Raw genomic sequence first — 20,095 nt, 5'->3', positions numbered from 1 at the left:
CCAACCCCGCTACAGATGCCTGTGGAGCTGTGAAGTCTGTATGGGTGAGTCTGACAAGTGTGGTTCGCAGAGGATGCTGGAATCGAATACATTGTGGATTCCCTTTCCTTACGTCTTCTGAGCCGTAAGGCAACAGTTGTACCTCTTGTTCTTGGCCCTGCCTTACCCAGAATGAGGATGGCTGATAGAAAGCTGGCCATAGTGGAGACGGCCACCGGTATGATGGACATCTTCCTGCCACCGAGCAGCAGCTCTTCGTTGGTCTGTTTGCCGCGGATGGCATGGTAGACGCCGATGAGCAACGATAAGAGGAGAACACCTCCGAACACGCAGTAGTCGACGATGCCGAAGGTTTGGCGGGTCGCCATGTCGTCCGCCGGGTCTAAAACGACGGAACTAGGTAAAGGCTTCGCATCACAAGATAGATACAAATATGATTGTGTTCTTTTCGTTTTGATGCTGTCAAAGTGACTGGTATTCCCATTCATGTCACTGGCTTCGGAACGGTTGGATGTAGCACGGAAGGCCGGGTACGGCTTAAGCCCTCGAATTTCTCTGCCCGCCCATCTGATATCACATTGCTGAAATGTAATGATTGGATAGATGGCAATCTTCTTACATCCCATCTCTACAGTGGCACGTCCAGAGGGAGGGGCCATGGTTCCATGTCCCCCTCTTTGGGCCGAAGCGGCACCAAAAGCTTGAGGTGAAGAGGCACCAAAATCCTCCTTTTGGGTCCACATAACTTTTGTCTCCAAGGCACACCAAAGCTCAGGGGCGCCACAAACGGCTCCACATCCTCAAGTTCAGCTTAACAATACAAGAAAAGCAACCTGTGCAAATGAAGTGGGCGAAATCCGACAGACCATTCCGGCGAGATTATTCTCACCGATGAAAAAACTCGAATATGAAAATAACATGGCCGATATCCGGAGAGAGAGAGAGAGAGAGAGAGAGAGAGAGAGAGAGAGAGAGAGCGAGGAGAGAGAGAGGAGAGAGAGGAGAAGAGAGAGAGAGAGAAGAGAGAGAGAGAGAGAGAAGAGAGAGAGAAAGAGGAGAGAGAGATGTGGGGGAGGGAGCGAGAGGAGATAGAGATAGAGGGAGAGAGGTGATAGAGGAGAGGGAGAAGAGGAGGAGAGAGGGAGAGAGAGGGAGAGGGAGAGAGAGGGGAGGGAGAGGGAGAGGGAGATGAGCTTACGTGTCAGACAGCAGAACAGTACGCCGACCAACTCCTACAAGTTGCCAACGGCCAGACCCAGAGCCAGGGCAGCCAAATCAAGCTCGGCTGTGTTCAGCGAGCTGTTCCAGACCGTCGAGTGGTGTCTGCTGCTCGCTTCCTGTCTTCCTGAGGGCGTGCCGGAAAACTGAGCCAAGTGGCGGGCACTTGCACGGACTTAGAAACACTTATTTTGTTAGACGTGGCGTGGTTGAACGCGGGGCGTCCTCTAGTCCGGGTACCGTTATCAGTCATCGCTGCATAATGGAAATGTCCTTGGATTCCGATCGGTTCACTTTGTGTATTTCACCTGCAGGTCATCACACTGGTTCTAATGCAGGGAATTCTGACGGACAGTTAACTAGTATTGTCAGCCCCATGGGGCAGTATGGGACCCGGCCATCTGGGCAGATGCATGGATATGACATTTGTGTGTTTTACTTTCCACGTGCTCTCCAGCCCTCAAGCCTTCACTTGACTTTCAGATTTATTGGTGACATACGTCGCTCGCTCGTGTCGACGCCACAAATATTGACATGCGTCAGTTTGAAATGCGGATGGGGATGCCAACTCATTAGATTCAAGATGTCGAACTCTAACGAAGTCAGGGTAATCTCGGTAGCAGCCAGATATGCTACTCCAAGAATCTTGGGTTACACTGGCCTGGCTATGCCTTCTTGCTCAAGCTTACAGTGCGTAGCCAGGCCATGTTCTACTGGAGTAAATAAAAGACTCAACTAAAATAACAGCAGGTGACGTTTGTATCTTGATTATATATATATATATATATATATATATATATGTATATGTATATATATATATATATATATATTCTTATTTGCGCTATAATGAAAAGGCTCTGACCAAATTTCGACGCTTGCATAGGTGCTTAGAGAGCTAAAACTTAAGGCTATTAGGTGCGCGAGCGACGTAAAAACGTCTATTATGACGTTACGCCTTATTAGAAGCCTATCAAGAGACGTGAAAAGCGAATTTGCCATAACTTGTTGTAACTTGTGGTTACACGATCACGACCTAAGATTATTTATTCCAATGTAGGGCTTTCATTCCGATCTAAGTCTAGTTGTCACGATCTAAGGTTAGTTATCATAATCTATGATTGCTAATATGATGTGATACTACGATACCTTGGATCGTGATAGTTAATCTGATCTATGATTAGCTATCACGATCCAAGGTTGTGCAACACTTTTCAAAAAGCGTTGCAGTGGGTTCTGCCACTTGAATAGGCAGCAGAAGGTTCATAACTGAAACGTTGCTCTTGAGTTAATCTTACCCCTCCCCACCCCCCGCCCGGCCTAACCTGTTTAAACAACTAAAATGGCAGGATGCCTTGTGTAAAGGGAATGTTTCATATTTGGAGATATTGAAGCAAGCATCAAATATGATGAAACAAGCTCACATATAACTAAGACTGCTCTAGACAGTGCAATCCTCTGTTTAGTAAATATGCTCCCCGATGCGTCATGGTTTGATTACGTCATCGTACCTTACGTAACATTGATTGAGAGCCAATGGACGGTCGCGAAGATCCGGAAATCGCGTTCACGAACACCGGATATGAACGTCTCGACAATTATATTTTTATTGGCCTTTATCGCCACATGGCTTATGGAATGACAGAATTTGAATGACGTTATTATGACTTCATGAATGCCAAGGTTACTTTGAAATACTCCCCTCGATACATCTTTCCCCATTTTCGCTGGCGTGTAGCTCAGGAACTAGCGGGGCATATTTCTTAAGAAGGGCAAGATTGTGAACAGCACAGAAAAGTCTTCAAGGTGGTTTTTTCTGTTAAACCTTTAAACATTTTTCCTATGGAGATGCTTGGAAAGAACAGACTTTAACATCAGAATCGTTTTCCCTTCTCTCATACCTTCGTACGCATTTGGTCATCACCCCTGGTCAAATACGGTTAGTTCGCAACCATATCCTTTTGTAGTACCTGGACCGGCACGCCGGCTGGTATGTCCGGCAATGAGTGGGCCGTCTTCCGAGCCTCGGCGCTCTTCTGCGCCCTGACTCGGCCCGCAGCTGGTCCGCTTGGCCTGACATTGTCAAGCAATTGCAAATGCATTCGTATATCAACAAAACTCGCCTTGTCCTGTCCTCGTCTGGGGAATACCTTCCAGCAAACTGGTCATTGGCACAGGGTCAAACGAAGTTTTCCCAAGCTCGGGTGTCCATAGTCAGCTTTGGTTCGTTCTAATTAATGGCAAATGATTCACCGTTAAATTTTCAAAAAGCTGAGCAGGTGGGTTTGGGGGGAACAGGGTCTCAGCCCCCTGACCCGCTTAGCTACCGCGTCCGTCCATTAAGCCGACGTCTGATCGATGGCCCTGAAGAAATTGCCGTAATTTCCGATTATTTGTATTGTCCAGCATACTGCCGCCCTTGGCCCACAGAATCCGCGTAACGCTCCCAACATTCGACCTTGCGCCCTCGTATGGCCAAATCATGGGTATGTAGGAAGCTAAAATCCAGTCATCACTTCTGCTTATGCCTCTGTTGCTAAGTTTCAAAACGTTGCTGAAACTTCAAGCTATTCACCAAGTTAAAGTCACTATGTTTGTACTCTACGCAACATAAATGGGGACGGGGGGGGGGGGGGGGGCGACTGGAGACCTTCATGGCCGTATTTTCGGCGTCAAAATCTGCCTGCACGTGGGCGTTTTACTCTCCTATCGATGTTACTCAATACTGATGACTTAACAAATTTTGTAATAATCTCCTCGTCATCTTCTTTTCCGACGTCATTACACAAGTGTGGTGGAAAGAGTGGCTTTAAATTTCTATTCATGTTTCGTCACGCAGCATTTGATATTAACACACCAGAATTGGCCCGAATGATTTGCCTGAGCATTGGTCCCTGTGGAGCTTCTGCCCGAAAATGAAGGTCTAACCCAAAAATCGCTACAAAGGGCTTCGGTCCTGGAAACTTATATTACTAGCTCCGCGTGGTATAATATCGTCGCTAATCACGAAATGATTACAGCATTAAAAACATATTTCCAGCCTCATCAGGTTGAGAACAACGAAACTCCTGTAACGTTTGACTGATCTTCGCCACGCAGGTTTACGTGCGTAATTATTAAGAAACAACTATCAATGCTGTGTATTGATGGCTAGCCAGCAACGTAACTGTGAAAGCGAAAGGTTTACAGAAATACTTACGCTCAATATAAATAAATGAAATGTGACCAGTAAACGATTGGCAAAATAACAATGCGATGTAAATAATGGAAAAACATACTTCTACGAGTATAACCGAAAAAACGATATTTCAATGCAGTCCATTTGCTTCCATCACAATATTTTGGATAACCACGTTGCGGAGTTACATAGGGACAGTTTTGCAAACTTGGGGAACACTTTCCCTGATGTGCACTTAACTTGCCACCGGCAGGCTGACTCCTTTCAGACGTCGGCCTCAGTCGCCTCAGTCGCCCCATTGTTTGAGCAACTAGTTACGCTGCTACATCAATATTCGGGCGACCGGTCGGCCGGCACCGTACTTTTTCTGAGCGCGACGCCACCTATCGCCCTGAGACCTAACTCGGCGACGGGCGGCGCGTGACTGAAGACCGCTGCAGAATGCGCCCACCGCTGTAGAGCTTCGATCTCTGATTTGTACTCGGCGACGGACGGTGCGTAATTGAAGACCGCTGCAGAATGCGCCCACCGCTGGAGAGCTTCGATCTCTGATTTGTACTCGGCGACGGGCGGCGCGTAACTAAAGACCGCTGCAGAATGCGCCCACCGCTGGACAGCTTTGATCTCCGCTGCGTCCAAAAATACTCGACATTCGTGACCGGAATGATTATTTGTGACATCGTGATTGCTGGGGGATTCCTAGATCTTCATGGCATTTTGGTAACCCGATGTAGTGAAAAAGAACATAAATGCATATGGCTAATGCGGCAATAATGCGCGGATTAATTGGTTATTAAACATACAAAACTTAGAAAGTCATACCGAAGTAGATTGTAATGTAATTAACCTTTACTTAATAATACGAAAAAGTACCTTGATTCCAAGATGAGGTTTATGCTTCTATAAATCTCTAACAACACACATATGGCTAGTTTACTCGAATTTCCTCGGCTAGAACGCTGTGGACAAAAGTGACGTCATAACAAGGGTTAGTTCTACTACCGCGTGTTCCCATACGACCCATTATAGAATGGGCCTTGGCCTATGCGGCATGGGCCTTGTCACATGCGACCCATGTTCAGGCCAAACCGTATTGGAAATACGACAGTATAAAAAGAAAACTAACGGCAAAAGGTAGAATACAATATAAGTTAGCGAGGCCTTCACAGCTTCCTGTAATTAACCAAACACCACATTTGATCAGGCACAAATGCTTTGAGACAACCAATGGTCTCAAACAGTGTTGCATTTCGATTATCGGTAAATGCCGATATCAATATGATTGATTGCTTAATGCTAATATCCACAAATATGTCAAGTTTCTAGCGCGCCTAACTGGTCAGGAAAACCCTCATTAAGAATTCCGATGCTGTAGCCTTCCTTACGAATAGTCAAGCGACGTTCAAGCTTGTTTGAACGCCGTGGTTGGGACCCGTTGGTCACCTCACCTTCATACGACGTGGCCAGTGAATGGGTACCCCGTGGGGGCTAAGACGCCTGCTGGGCCTGGCTTTCGCTCGGTCCAGCTCCGGTCGCAGCCAGCTGGCTAGTGTAAGCAGCCGAGGCCTGACGCCGCGCACACTGTGCACCCCCGCGTGGTGCCGCGGATCCGATAAGATGATGGATTGCACTGCCATGGATGGGTTCTGTGTGTGCCTGCTGCGCCACGTGGCCCGTGCTCGTCGTGACGTCTTTGCCTTCTCAGCCAGCGCTTACGGTTGGGATTTATACACACAGGTGACGGAAATATGTACTCACGGCTTCACTGCAGTTGCTGGCAGTCACAACATCGGTAAAAACCAACAGTTGGCGCGTAGGGAATTTCGTTTGGACTCAGTGACTATCGCGCGTCTATTAATTGGTTCGTTTTGGTTTATTATTGGTGGTGTTCTGACGATCTGGAATCCATCACACAGTTGCAGCGCCATAAGCCATCGCCTCTGGTCACGGCATTGTGTGTTTATTGCGTGTGTGATGGGTATAAATTACATATGACACGTACTTTTTGCGATCAAAACATTGATCCACTCACGAGCTTCCTACCTCGATAACACATGTCATCAATGCAGGGTGAAATCAGGATGCGAAATGAAATCTTATCCACCATGAAACCATGCGCGTTACTCTGCGTCTACCTGCGACGGAAGTTCAATTTACCCGGTCGTGTCACTTCCGTTCACTATGTGACCGACGGTCCTCTGCCGGTGCGCATCGCAGGCTTGTGTATAGTAAATAGAGGCCAGAGGAATGTACCAAAAAACACACCCGACCTGTAACAGCTTGTTCTCCGTGATTGAAGAACGGTTCGTGGTGGAAAATGGCTGCTCAAATTTAAGAAAATGTAGCTATGGATTTCTAGGCAAAGGAGCACAGCCTACTGCTTGTGGTTGGCGGTGCACCAGCAAAATTGTACCGAGATAGTTTATGCACTCAATATTGGGCTGGCATGATCGTTTCCGCCATTGTGGGGCCCTTACATGGCCTGATAGTAGCCAGACATGTACTTTGTATTCCGCACAAAGATACCAGATTTCTCTAGATCCTCCAAAAAGTTTATAAAAGATTCCGGATTTTGCAAGCTCCTCAAATAACTCAGTCGAGCAATGGCATTCTGTGTGGTGTTTATAATAATGGCGTATGTAAGGCAGGTGCTATCTGTCCTATGTGGAAAATGAAATGGGGTGTTCTTTGTTTCATTATTAGCACCTCTGAAGTGGTCATTAGAACTCGCCCTGACTCTTCGCTCCATTTCGCCAATGTTAAGTTAATGTTAATCTCCATTTCGCTACATTAAGTTGCCGCATGCAGCAAAAGGAGCGCAGGGAACAAGCTTCAACGAAACGATGCACAGAGAGTCGCTACCATTAATTTTGCGGTTTTTTTACGGCATCGCCGACTGCCACCTACCATCATCCTAAAACATATCACTTGATCAGTTACGCATGCCGCCATATCTACCGACGAACACCTGATCCCTACCCCATCCTTATCCATCCACCCATCCATTCACCTATCTACTCTTATCCTAACCCCACACCTTTCCCGAGCCTTTCCTGTAGAGCGCTGCATCCTGTTCCTAGCCCCATCATACCCTTATCCCGCCTAAGCCTTCCCGCCACCCTTCTATCGTACTCATGTGCATTACGACGGACAAGGCACTGCCAATGGTGCCAGTGCATCCATCGGCAAGTACAATAACTAGCATACAATATGCCATACATATCACATGGAGTATACGATATGCGTTAAAACGTTCTCTTGTGTTTTTGTACTCCGTCTTGTCTCACGAATGTGGCTATGATGAGAGGCCTTCCGCAGTCGACAGCTCATAGGGAAGACTTCATGTTTTAGTGTGGCTCTTCCCCATCAGCCCAGCCAAGCATGGGTCACACAGTCTAACCCCGGCTGGACGGAGGGATGAATCGAACTACCTGTTTCTTCACGCGCAACAAACAAACGTTTGACGGTTGTACTGCTCTGAATATAGAGAGCTGATGGGCATCGAAGCAAAAGACCACCATCAAGTGCGCCCAGCATGACGAAAACTACCATACTTCACCTTCCGGACTTTACCCCAGAGTCAAAGGGACGATTCCTGGACGAGTGGAATAGTTCACCCACAGTAGCTAAACTCCTCCAAACCATCTCCCCAATCGGGCCCATCAGAACTGCTTCAGGTTCATAGGCTTCTAAATCGATACTAATCTGGTGAGGACACTACCCCCCCCCCCCCCCCTCCCTTTCCTCATTCCCCGGCTCAGCCCGAAGCCTTGCCGCAACGCCTGGGTCACCGCGAGCATGTCGCCGCCGTCAGCCTTAAGTCGGCCTCACTGCTGCCCTGAGTCTCGCTAGCCAATGGAAGCCCATCCCCCACATAGGAGTAAACGCCGTTCCTTACATATGACGTCACGACCCATGCCCACTCCCTACTTGGCGGAGAGCGCATTGGGTGGGTTTGTTACAAGTAAATCGTCGCTGTTGACGTAACAAGGCATGGCAGCGGTCGATTCACTCGTATGCCCGGAAGATGGTCAGGTTTCGATCGCATGTGCATAGTGTGATCGACAATGCCTCTATACGTAACTTGCCAATAATTGATCCTTGAAATGAGATTCAAGTGCGTCATTCCTGCGCGTTACATGCCTCCATGAGATTGAATCAGTTGGTTTTACTGGTGTACACATTTGGAATTAAGGGCGCTCTTCATTGGCGAGTATCTGTGACGCCACTTCAGTGTGGTGAGCTTGGGTCGTAAGTCCCTGACGAGCCGGGCACAGGAACTAGCCTCCCTGCCGAGCGGCTGACCGTGTCAACAGCCATCATAGACGAGTGCTGCCGACCGGCGGCGCACAGTCGGCTCAGGCTTCCTGTGCGGGGGCTTCAGGAACGTGATGCTCTCTGCAATGTCCTGGGGCTCAGACGAGCCGTCACGTCCGGCTGGGCAGCAGGCAGTTTGGCGATGATTAAATCTGTTCAGCAGTGTGTAGGTCAGAGAATTGACCAGCGTTTTGCTCACGCCCTGTCGGTTGCATCCTGAAATCAAGGATCGGTGTTAGTCTCGACACCAGGAACTGAATATCCGTACCACTACAGAACAGTGGCACCACTTAACTCCCCGTCTTCCCAACGTATTAACACGGCAACAGAATTCAATGCACCAATACAACAAGTAGCATGAATATTGGTACAAATGTGCGGGAGACTGAACAAAACATCGCTGTGTGACTGAGCCAAGCTGAATGTCATAGTACACTCAAAAATATTCTGGTCATTCTGTGCGGTTGTCACGAATATCTCAACGACTGCATTCTTCTTTGCTTGTTTGTTCAATTTCAGGCATATAAAAATGACCATTTCTGTCAGCTTCATGTTGTCTCAAGTACATTTGACTGGTGGGGCAGTTATGATTCGTTCTTCCCAGCTCAAGGTCCGTGAATCAACCGGGTAGGTATCATCCTTAAGAAACACAGACTGTGGAGTTGCTTTGAGCTTTCAGTCTACTGAAAGAATCGTGCTTTTTGTAGGGCAATAACGCACAGTTCACCCAGTCATTCACACCGTCCATTCCCACAGTCCAGTCACGCAGTCCAGTCCATTCGCACAGCCCAGTCACGCAGTTGTACACACTGGGTCAAATTTGTTGAAACCAGGGGTTTAAATGGAGACTTCCACGGCACGAAAATGAAGGCAGCCGCGGAGACGTCGCTGCAAACCCTTGCCGGCGCGGCAGCAGGCAGTTGCAAACAAGCCCGACCAAGCGTGAAATCTCATTTGTCTGCGAGGGCCGGCTAACCGAGAGCCTCTGAGGGCTAAAACCCGAAAAATGGCCATTTACGCGAATCACCGCGCATGGGTAAATTTAGTTCAAATCTAGTCTGCATTGTGTTCGTCCATCTTAGCGTGGTTTCTACACTTCGCTGGTATGCGCCAATGAATTTCAAGAGTTGGGCGACATGTGGTGCATTTCTTTAACAGTGCTTTTGCAGGGGGACGAACATTCATATTAAATTCCTAGATGCATACTGCATGCTGAATAAAGTTCCTCAATATCGCCGCCTGACGACACCACAAGAAGGCATTAACGGCAAGTGACTGGTTTACTGTCAGGCAGCAATGGCATCATTTGTGGCTTTTATTTACCCAAATTTGAACCACTTAATTTGGAAGCGGACTGCTCTAGCTTATTATGATATTGGTGTACTTCATTTTCCATGAAGTTGAAATGCTTGCAATATCAGACCCCAACTTTGTCCCTAAAAGCTATCGCCAACCGTCACCGAACCTAAAATTCAAAACAATATCGCATAGCGTCATGTATTGTCATATGTGTCATATAAACAACATAGTGTCATATATTTGTCTAAAGCATGCTTTGGGCCACTCCCTGACCTTAATGAAAGAAAACTAAATAGTTAACGGATGATAATTTAAACACACTAAATGCCACTATGCAACAGAAACCGAATGATTTAATTTTCCTTCGCATCCTCTGTCTCGCAGCACGAAGTGGTTTGTGTCGTGGCTAGAACTGACCTGTAAGCAGACTGACAACAGAGCCTACAATGACGCACATCAGGCAGCCGAGAAGATTGTACAGCTGGTATGAAATACCGTACACGTATTGGTCTATAAACCTGAAACCGAAGGACGAGACAATTAGTGAGCAGTCGCTAAGGCAAATGCCTCTCATCTTAAAAAAGCCTCTTATATCGAGAAACGGTTTATTAGTTGTTTTTTATATTACTGTCTTCGCAAACATGCGCTGAGTAAGTGACTTGAACAAGCCCAAACATGTCAACTGCGTACCTTACTTAAAAAGAGTCATAATCATCATCATTAAAACGCCATAATAACGTCATTCAAATCCTGCCAATTCATAAGCCATGCGGGGATCAAGGCCAAGAAGAATATAATTGTCAAGGCGTTCGTATCTGGCGTTCGTGGGCGTGATTTCCAGATATGGACGGCCGTCAATTGGCTCTTAACTAATGTTGTGCAAGGTACGATGGTGTAATCAACTATGACGGGTTGAGAAGCATATATGCTTGACATAGAATTGTGCCTCCTAGAGCAGTTTTCCACTTAAAGAGTGTACCATGGTTACAAGCGAGCCTGTTTCATCATATCTGACGCTTGCCTAAATGCGTTCAACTGTGAAACGCTTCCTTTGAAGAAAAATATTCAAACGTATCTCGGACAAATGTTTTCACAAACAAAAAAGCAACACAACGGAAACCACAGAAGGCTCTGGATGCGTAGAGTGAGGTCGGGGTAGCTCGATCCCAGACGTAGCCCAGTCACAACCGATGTAACGCCTGTTTCAGGCCAGACTGTGCTCCTCCATACTTACCCATCGTCCAGTCGCTCCAGTGGCACGGAACTGGTGTTGGCTGCGGATGGCGTGGTTGACGGCATTAGTGGCGTCAGATTGGTTGTCGCATCCGGTGACAGAGGTGGGCAGAGGCTCGGGGTGTTTTCCAGACACGTACGCGCCCATCACTACCCAGATGCTTAGTGCCATAGCCGTCACGAGCCCGGCGACAGCACCCTGTCGAAGATCACACACACACTTGTAGTGTCTTTCATGGTGGAAGAAGTAGCGGCTCTGGGACCTCGGGACACCATAACCGCTTCGCAAGAAACCGTAGTCAAGCTTTCTACGTTTCTCGCCACCCAAGATTCAGAGGGCTTTCAATATACAATAGGCGAAATTATCTCCATGGAGACTTGAGCTTGCCCACGTGAACCTTTCCAAAATACGGGGGATTTTGTCCGCCGTCTTTTCCTGGGCCCTCACCTTACCCGCGTCCTGCAACACCTCGTCTGACCGCGAGTACGCTGCGGTCATTATCTATACGTCGACCTCATGATATATATTGGAGGTAACCCAAGATATGCACAGCATTAGCCCATTTAAACGTTTTTCTTTACTTGTATAGTTTTAAAAAGTGGAGAATAAGCGACAGAGCTTTAAATTAGCCATCCCCCAAAATAAGACGTTTTCACGCTTGATCAAGTCACGCCATGGATGTGTCCTGTCTCCCGAGCACAACTGGCTCATTCTTTAAAGCATATTTTTTGGTAGGCAACCTTACGTCACAACCTTTTATGGTGTTTTCAGTTATTATGTTGGGTAACTATCATCATCACATACAGCTCACGGATACGTGAGTCAGTCACGACTTTGAAGAAAATGGCGGCTCTGAAGGGTGCCCGCTGCTGGGCCTGTCTCAAGGCTCGAACGCACGTGTCAAGCTGGATTGGATTTGCACACCGCCGGATTTCCAGGCATGTAATACTGATAGGTGACTCCTGGCACACTTGGGTCTTTCAGACATCCCCAGAGGAAAGGGCGTCAGATCCGGGGAGCGCGCAGGCCAGGGAGTCGTCCTCTACCGCATCCTTCAGACCTCCCCAGAGGAAAGGGCGTCAGATCCGGGGAGCGCGCAGGCCAGGGAGTCGTCCTCCGCCGCATCCGTGCAGATCACACGACCCCGAAGGAGTCGTGAAGCCATCCCAGAGCGAGCTGAGATGTGTGGGAGACGCGTAGTTTCCCTGAAGCCAGTGGAGGCGGACATCGTCGATACCGTTTCGGGTTAGCCTCTCCCAGAATCGATTGAGCACTGTCATGCAGAGAGCTGCAGTATTGCGTTGGCTGGTGATCTGGCTGACGTCAGTTGGATGGTAATGTGTAACTGCTCTATCCTGAATTTTGGATAACTTTTTTCAAATTTGATGGTGCTGTCGGCAATGTGTTTCTCATCGGCGCTTGTTGTTTATGGTTATTACAGGGTATGGTGAATTCTTGTAGGCCACTTACTGCTATCATTTTGTTGTGAGGAGAGCCAGCAAAAATGTTACTTGCGTCTACCCAGCGCCGGACCACCTGGGAAGAGTCGATCTAATTTCGTCTCTTAAGTCGTGTAATGTGCATTGCTTCGAAGCAAGCTCAATCAGCGCAAAATGGCCTCAGTAGAAAACGCAGTCATAAAACCCCGAAGCGAGAATCGGCCAGCATCTTGCGCGAGTCATCGATCGATGCTGATCCTGAATCGGATTGACCACAAGCGTGCAATGACGAACCGCAAGATTAGTGCAGACCGTCAGGGCCGTGCTCCATCCCACAAGGTTAGTGCAGACCGTCAGGGCCATGCTCCATCCCACAAGGTTAGTGCAGACCGTCAGGGCCGTGCTCCATCCCACAAGGTTAGTGCAGACCGTCAGGGCCGTGCTCCATCCCACAAGGTTAGTGCAGACCGTCAGGGCCGTGCTCCATCCCACAAGGTTAGTGCAGACCGTCAGGGCCGTGCTCCATCCCACAAGGTTAGTGCAGACCGTCAGGGCCGTGCTCCATCCCACAAGGTTAGTGCAGACCGTTAGGGCCGTGTTCCATCCCACGAGGCCTGTGCGCTCGGCCTTGCCCTTCTGTTCCGCCGCCAGTGTGCAATGGAAAACTGTTTATCCCTGTGCCATATCCTCTAAACAGTCACCCACGACAGCCGTTCGATTCTCACTGGGAACTCCTCTTGTGCCCATGCCGGTCGATCTCAAGGCTGAGGCGTTGAAGCAGACAAAGAGCTCAAGTTCATGCCCTACACAGGTCTGGGGTGTTTCTAAAACGTGTATATCATGCCCGGAGGGTAAAGGGAGTATTGTTAAGTGAGCTTGCCACTCGTTGAACGCTCATTAATCTGAGTGCTCCGAAAAAGGAAATGTCGACAGGTGAACTGAAAATCAGGGACAGGCTGGCTGCTGAACGGCAGGGTAAGGGAAAGGCATGCTGCCAAGGTTCATTGTTCATTCTTGTCCACCAGACATACCTTGGCGTTCGCAAAAGGTACCAGGATTCCCAGCGTGAAGACGCCCAAAATTGGTCCACTAACGGCCCCAGTGACGGCCAGCGAGGCCTGCAGCACTCCCCCGAGCTGGCTGGCCAGGAAACCTATCGCCAGCGTCAGGCAGCCATACAGCAAACCTGTAACGAAGTGGCGGCGTTGGGGTTGTTCTGTTGATTCCACGCCCCATCACACAGGAGGCGGTGCAATGCCACTTCAGTACAAGTACAACACGTGTTGAACGCTTATTGAAGATATTTAACGTGTTGCGACTAACGTTGAAAGCACACACCTATTGGAAAACATTGCGGAACATGCACGAGCTTATTTGTCTCGTATCACCGAACACTGAAATCGCAGGCAGAAAATCGCTAACTTTCGAACCGGGGAATGCCTCCAAAATGAATTGCCTGCCTGTCGACACAGGTCAAAATGCATAGCTTAGAAAGGTGCTTTCACATCCAGAGCTTACTGATCATTCTGGTTATCCGGCACTGTGTCGCTGGAGACATTTTCTGGAAGTAGTTCGCGTGGTAGAGGAAATCCTGCCAGGTGATGGCTGCCAGCGAGTTGAGGCCCGAGGAGATGACACTGAGCGCTCCAGATATGATGCAGGCGACAAAGAGGCCCGGCAGGCCCATGAGGTACGACATCTGGTCCAGCACGAAGTAGGGCACGAGCTAGAACAGGAACAGTGTGCTCTTTGTAGTTATGAAGAACAAAATGTCATTTGGACATTGCAACTGCGGCTGTTACCAACTCCACGGTAGGGTGCACTATAAATGTAGTTATTGTGGTGGGCATGAATGTAATGCGATGTTATGTGGGTTTATCAACTGTAAACTAGCCCTGCATTTGCCACATGATGTTGCATTACCTGCGGTTCATGCGGTCACAAAGGACGCGACTCACAAGAGTGTGCGTGAATGAGCAGGCAATTGATACCATAAGCACCTCAACATTTTCAAGCCTGCTCGTTTTCGTACAAAATATATCTTTGGGGGTTTGCATTATGAACATTATTTTTTCATCCTTTTTTGGGGGGCACCGCTGTTCACGCCTCGAACAGGCCACTGGAACACGGAGGAAGCGGCCATGCCCCTTTCTCTCACAGTTCAAGAGGGGCGCCGCACCTGGTCCTTCCTCTCGATAAGGCCCATCCGGAGCGGGTCACAGTCGGCGTACGTCGCGAAGATGGCCAGACCGCACAGGCAGGCCAGGGAGTTGTACAGGATGATGGCCGGCGCATTCAGCAGGCAGGCGCTGAAACAAAGGTCGGGGTATGCGGGTACTGGTGGTCAGTGATTGAGACTGTTTCGTTTTAATCGAGACTGTGATGATGGAGACTATTTCTAGGTTATTTTTGCGTGTGGCACTAGCACAGCTTAATTTTGGTGCTAATTTTGTCAAGTTGGTTCAAACGTTGCACCTAAATGATGCAAACTACTCGCGTGTGCTACCGAACGGTACCTTAGGTGGTGATATATATTTGCACAGAGTGATTAGGCAGATGATCCAGCTTCAGATTACGTATTCAATATGTCAGTGCTTGTATGATCTAACGATCAATAAGTCAGAACAAATGACCGGAGTGCTGATTGTGTCAGGGCTGGAAATTCCCACAGTAAGGGTGCCGATCATACAATGCTGTTCTTAGACAGTTCAGGTAACGCTATTAGAGCAACTGTTACTAAACTTCCCGAATTTTTAAAACTTTTAGGCTTGAGCCTGCCTGTGGAAAGAATGCCCTGTTTGTCAGCTGGTTCTTTAAACATTGATGAGTGCCGAACCGCTTTCATTTTCAAATGGGTAGCTGAAATAAAGATTTTTGACATCACGTATACCTGCACTAACCACACCACAGAAATGAGCCTGGGCAAAAAATGCAGTAGACTAGAATGATAAGTTCATAATGGAACCGACAGATGTTACATCTTTTGGTAGAATAGCCATTAGCAAATCGCGTTTACTCTCGAAGCTGGTTCATATATTTATTGCTCTCCCGAGCCCACCGGCTGATTATGTTAAGAAGGCTGAAAGAAGCTTCTTTATCAGTGTATCTGGAACGATAAACCATGCCAAATCCAAAGGTCAAAGATTATTCAACAATATGGTGCCGACGGTCTGCCGAATGGTTGATATAACTGCTTTCGTGTACGGTTTCAAGCTCTCGCAGGTCAGACGCGTAACGAAATCTTCGGATGGTTGGATGAAAGTAGCAAGGCTTGAACTATCAGATATTTTTTAAAAAAACTTATCATGTGTGGGACATCAAAACCGAGACTAATCAAAGCCCAGATTAGCATTTTTCTGAGCAGATGTTTTTCAACCGCTTATTCGATAGAATGTAATATATAAACCATTACCTGAGCATGTGTTTAGTGAAGCCGTATGGTTTTCCAGCCATGCTACGCATGTAGCATCTTGTGTTAAAGAATGGGTTAAACGAGAGCCACGGGTTATGGATAATTTGTTTAACTGGTACAATGGAAACATGCTTTCTCGAATAGAGGTAATAAGACGGCACCGTACATTTATTATTCCTATGCTAAGAAGCGCTGCCTCGAGGCCTTCCCGGGCAGATGAAAAGCCCAGCGGCGAAAATCCCATTCGTACGGCCAGATGTTTGACACAGACTGAATGTGTTCATGTATGACAGAAATTTCAGCCTTTATTGCTACAAATTGTTTGCTTCTTCAATGCTAAAGACATACCTTTTTTAGAAAAAAAACATTAAATTTTGTATATTCCGAATGGTTTGTATGGGTGACTTCGGATTCAGAGTGCCTGCTAATCGTAGCTTGCTGCGTGTACCCCGAACCCACCATCCAAGCGTGCCGTCCAGTCTAACAGCTAATTTTGCCTCCGCCCTTTGGCCAGACAGGAACTCGGAGGGTTTTACGTGCCGCACAATGCAGCGACACGGCCGCCTCGGGTCTGGGTTGAACCTCGTTGGCCAGTTGCCAGCTGGCCTTTCCATTTCAGTCGGGTCAAACAATGCGCCCACTCTGGGACCCGTACCCAGTGCCGCTGGATTACGAGTCCAGCATCTTTCCCCAAGACCACGGAGGCGGCATGTTGGAGATATCTTCTTTATGGAATCGCTATTTGCTTAATCACAAAAATACGTTGTTCATACCGTAGTACCATCCGATATCAGTTCCTGCACGTTCTGTTCTTGCGAGGCAGAAACGATAATGCGTTGGTTTTGGCACTGCGTAGTTGTGTAACAATTTCATAACGATATTCAAACAAAGCTTGCTCGTGAATAGAGATAAATATTTCCGTTATCAGTATGGCCTGGGTTTTGTCTACAACAGATAAACTGACTTAAGATATTGATTACAGCCTTAGTAAGAACCGTAGGTAACCGGGCTCAAATGTGGGACTAGACCTGAGTTTTCTTGCTTGCTGACGTATTTGAAAATAGAGTTCCAGAAAGAGCCGAACGTGCGTCGATTTAAAAACAGTTTAGAAGTATTTAAATAGGGATGGGGAGATCCAACGCATAACTTGTATGGTACTTTGGCACAATCCTCAGATGGCTTTTTCGCTGTCGAGTACCATGTCAGCAAACACAGGTAAAAAAGAACAAACAAAACACACACACACACGCACGCACGCACGCACGCACGCACACACTCACATACGTACGTGGGAGACTGAACGCCATGTTGAATGTGTTGTGTTTGTCGTTGTAATGAACGCCTTATCTTGAAAAAAGTGAGGATGAGTTCTTTCACAAAGACGGATAAGGTGCTCACGGAGGCGCAGTTTAAATTGTTTTAGTTGTAATTCTGTAGCGCAGCAAGCGCGGACAGAAGACGCTTCCAACGCAATACCACCCGGATCTCGTGCCGCCGACCACACAGTCTCGATGTCTGGGTTCTGGGCAGTACTCGAAGTAATACGGATTCAAACTGATCTGACATGCACTGGGCATTATTGATCTTGTAAGCTGTTTGAACAATAGGACATCCACATCGCTTCACTTGCATTCACCTTCAGGTATTGTCCCACGAGCATACAGATTCGCAACATCGTACATGGGTCTAAGAAGGGAATAAAATATACTCCAGACCAACAGTGATGCACCGAACAAAGCGCTCCAGTGGTCAAACATACCACGTGCTTTCCATGCCACCAAATGTTTAAAATGTAGGAACTGCAGGATTGTAAGGAAAACATGTGTACATGAAAACGAATTAAAGCTCACAGGCATCACACATCACTCTTCATTCAAACATGCAAGCAAGCTCAAGTAAACATGCAACACACCTCATGCATCAATGATACATGCAAACGATTTCAATTAAACGGGCCTCGCGCATCACGCGTTGGGCATCAATTATGCATGTAAATGATTTTAAGCCCCCTCACATCATCCATATAGGCTCATATCACGTAAAAAACAGGGAATACCCTTTTCTGTGAACATTTTTGGCAAAACACGCTCAGGCTGAAATCCAGGGAGGTTTGGACCCGATGCCCCGTTTAGAGTTCAAAGTGATCTAGAACGCACAGGACCACCCAGCCAGGAAAATAAGTGGATCCATTTTCATAAATCGAAGGCGACCTAACGCAAACCATAACTCATCATGGCCGATCATGCGAACGTGATATGTGCCTTGATGTGTGATGCATACTAGCACAAAATCATTTACATGTGTAATGGATGTCCAACGCGTGATGCGAGATGCCTGCTTAATTGAAATCGTTTGCATGCATAGTTGATGCGTGACCTATGATGCCTCTTTACTTGAACTCGCGTGCATGTTTGAATGAGGCGTGATGCACGATACCTGTTTACTTGAATTCGTTTGCATGTGCACTTATTTTTCGCGCATTCTGTTTCTCAGCTGGATGTGCAATATATCGTAGTAATGGCTGTCAACTGCTCCTTGTTTAGTGCTCTGAATGTTAGTGACCTGTAAAAACTGTGGCTTGCTGTTTAAAAAAAAAAATTAAAAATCGAGTTGGATCCTTGACAAGCAATTTTGAATTTACTTCTGCTATTCGTTTCGATAAAGGTATGTTGCGGAAATTTTACTACATCTATGTCTCAATTTCCCTGTTTTTTCAACGAGCAATAAGGCTATTATAATTCGCATAATTTCCTCACAAACGCACTTAATAACTTACAAATCTAACTCACGTTCTGGCCGCCTTCAATGTCGGTAGGCTGATGTAGCGCTGTACCGAGCTTTGGTTCACGGCCAAAAGCCCAGTCCACATGAACATCGTGCCGAAAATCAGATTCCAAAAGTTGTGCCTGAAACGGATGCAGCATGGCGGAGACATTGACGCATTTTTCTACGCACCAGACTGAGAAATAGTTATATGACAACATGCTATATGTATCTTATATGAGATCATTACAGTTTATTCTAGTTTTATTTGTTCTTGTTATTGTCCTGTTTACTCTATGATTGTATGCTGTAGATTAGATTAAAGGCTATACCTACTAAAAAGCGCGAACTATGCACATGATGAGGACCGGTGTTTACCTCTGCCAGGGACTCATATTGAAGTTGAATACACTCATCCTGCCGTGCTCTGCGTTGATGGAGAAGATATTCCTGAAACCGCCCACGTTGATTGAGCCTTGGACAACGATGGCCACCATGCCGGCTCCCATGACAGCCGACTGTAGTACGTTGGCCCAGACCACGCCTTTCAGGCCCCCCTGTGAAGGGAACATTCATCATCTTTTAGCACGGCAATGCTTGTGGATTTCTGCTCTCCTCGATGACTTCCATCCAGTGACGGTCAGCCAGTGTTCATGCGTGGCGTCTCCCTTCTTAAATCCCTCAGGGTCAAACATTGAGCAATGGCGCCTGATCGACCGACTGTAGGCTTAAGCCACCAATTTTGTCACGTTTTCCATATTTGTCACCCTAACCACACAAAAAGCTGCGTGTCCTGTTGTGGAACAATGGGCAACATGACTTCTGTCTATAGGGAAGAAGCTAAACTAGCCGAAGGTTTTTTTTAGAAGAAAGTTCAATAGGCACATCGAAACGTGTGCATCGTGCTTTCCTTCCCCTATATATGTCAAGTATCATCAATGTCTAGTCGGGACACGCCTCAAGCTTTCGTCAACAGCAGCAGCATTCATGTCGTCAGCATGCAGCAGGCGTGCATCTCTATGCATGAGTGGAGATAAATAGTGGCAATGCGCCTTGCTCAACCATAGTGGCATTCAGTGTCGCCACCACTGCCGTGCAGATGAATGCTGGTCTCCAGGCTCAGACCGGTTGTAGAGCTCAGGGCTAGACTTGGCGCGTACAGAACGATGGCCATGTACAGCGACGTCTGCACCAGTAGCCCAGCACGCAAAATATCCGCAGACGCGACTTTCAAACCC

General features: G+C 47.4%; 1 protein-coding gene and 1 pseudogene across 1 annotated transcript in view; both read right to left on the bottom strand.

The window, feature by feature from the left end:
• The window catches only part of LOC119101526 (sodium-coupled monocarboxylate transporter 1-like), a 38,221-nt gene extending 37,001 nt beyond the window's left edge, over window positions 1-1,220 (bottom strand). The window contains exons 1-2 of the mRNA XM_037224875.1: window positions 1,199-1,220; window positions 167-382 (exon numbers count right to left, since the gene is read on the bottom strand). Coding sequence (XP_037080770.1) covers window positions 167-368 — 202 coding nt within the window. The 5' untranslated portion in view covers window positions 369-382; window positions 1,199-1,220. The remainder of the gene's footprint in view (window positions 1-166; window positions 383-1,198) is intronic.
• A 6,922-nt stretch (window positions 1,221-8,142) lies between these two features.
• LOC119100502 (sodium-coupled monocarboxylate transporter 1-like) overlaps window positions 8,143-20,095 on the bottom strand; it is a 23,438-nt pseudogene continuing 11,485 nt past the window's right edge.

The sequence above is a fragment of the Pollicipes pollicipes genome, unplaced genomic scaffold (assembly GCF_011947565.3).
Source record: "Pollicipes pollicipes isolate AB1234 unplaced genomic scaffold, Ppol_2.1 Scaffold_4881;HRSCAF=5763_pilon_pilon_pilon, whole genome shotgun sequence".
NCBI lineage: Eukaryota > Metazoa > Arthropoda > Thecostraca > Pollicipedomorpha > Pollicipedidae > Pollicipes > Pollicipes pollicipes.
Note: the sequence above shows the minus strand (reverse complement) of the source record. Positions and strands in the feature narration are given on the sequence as shown.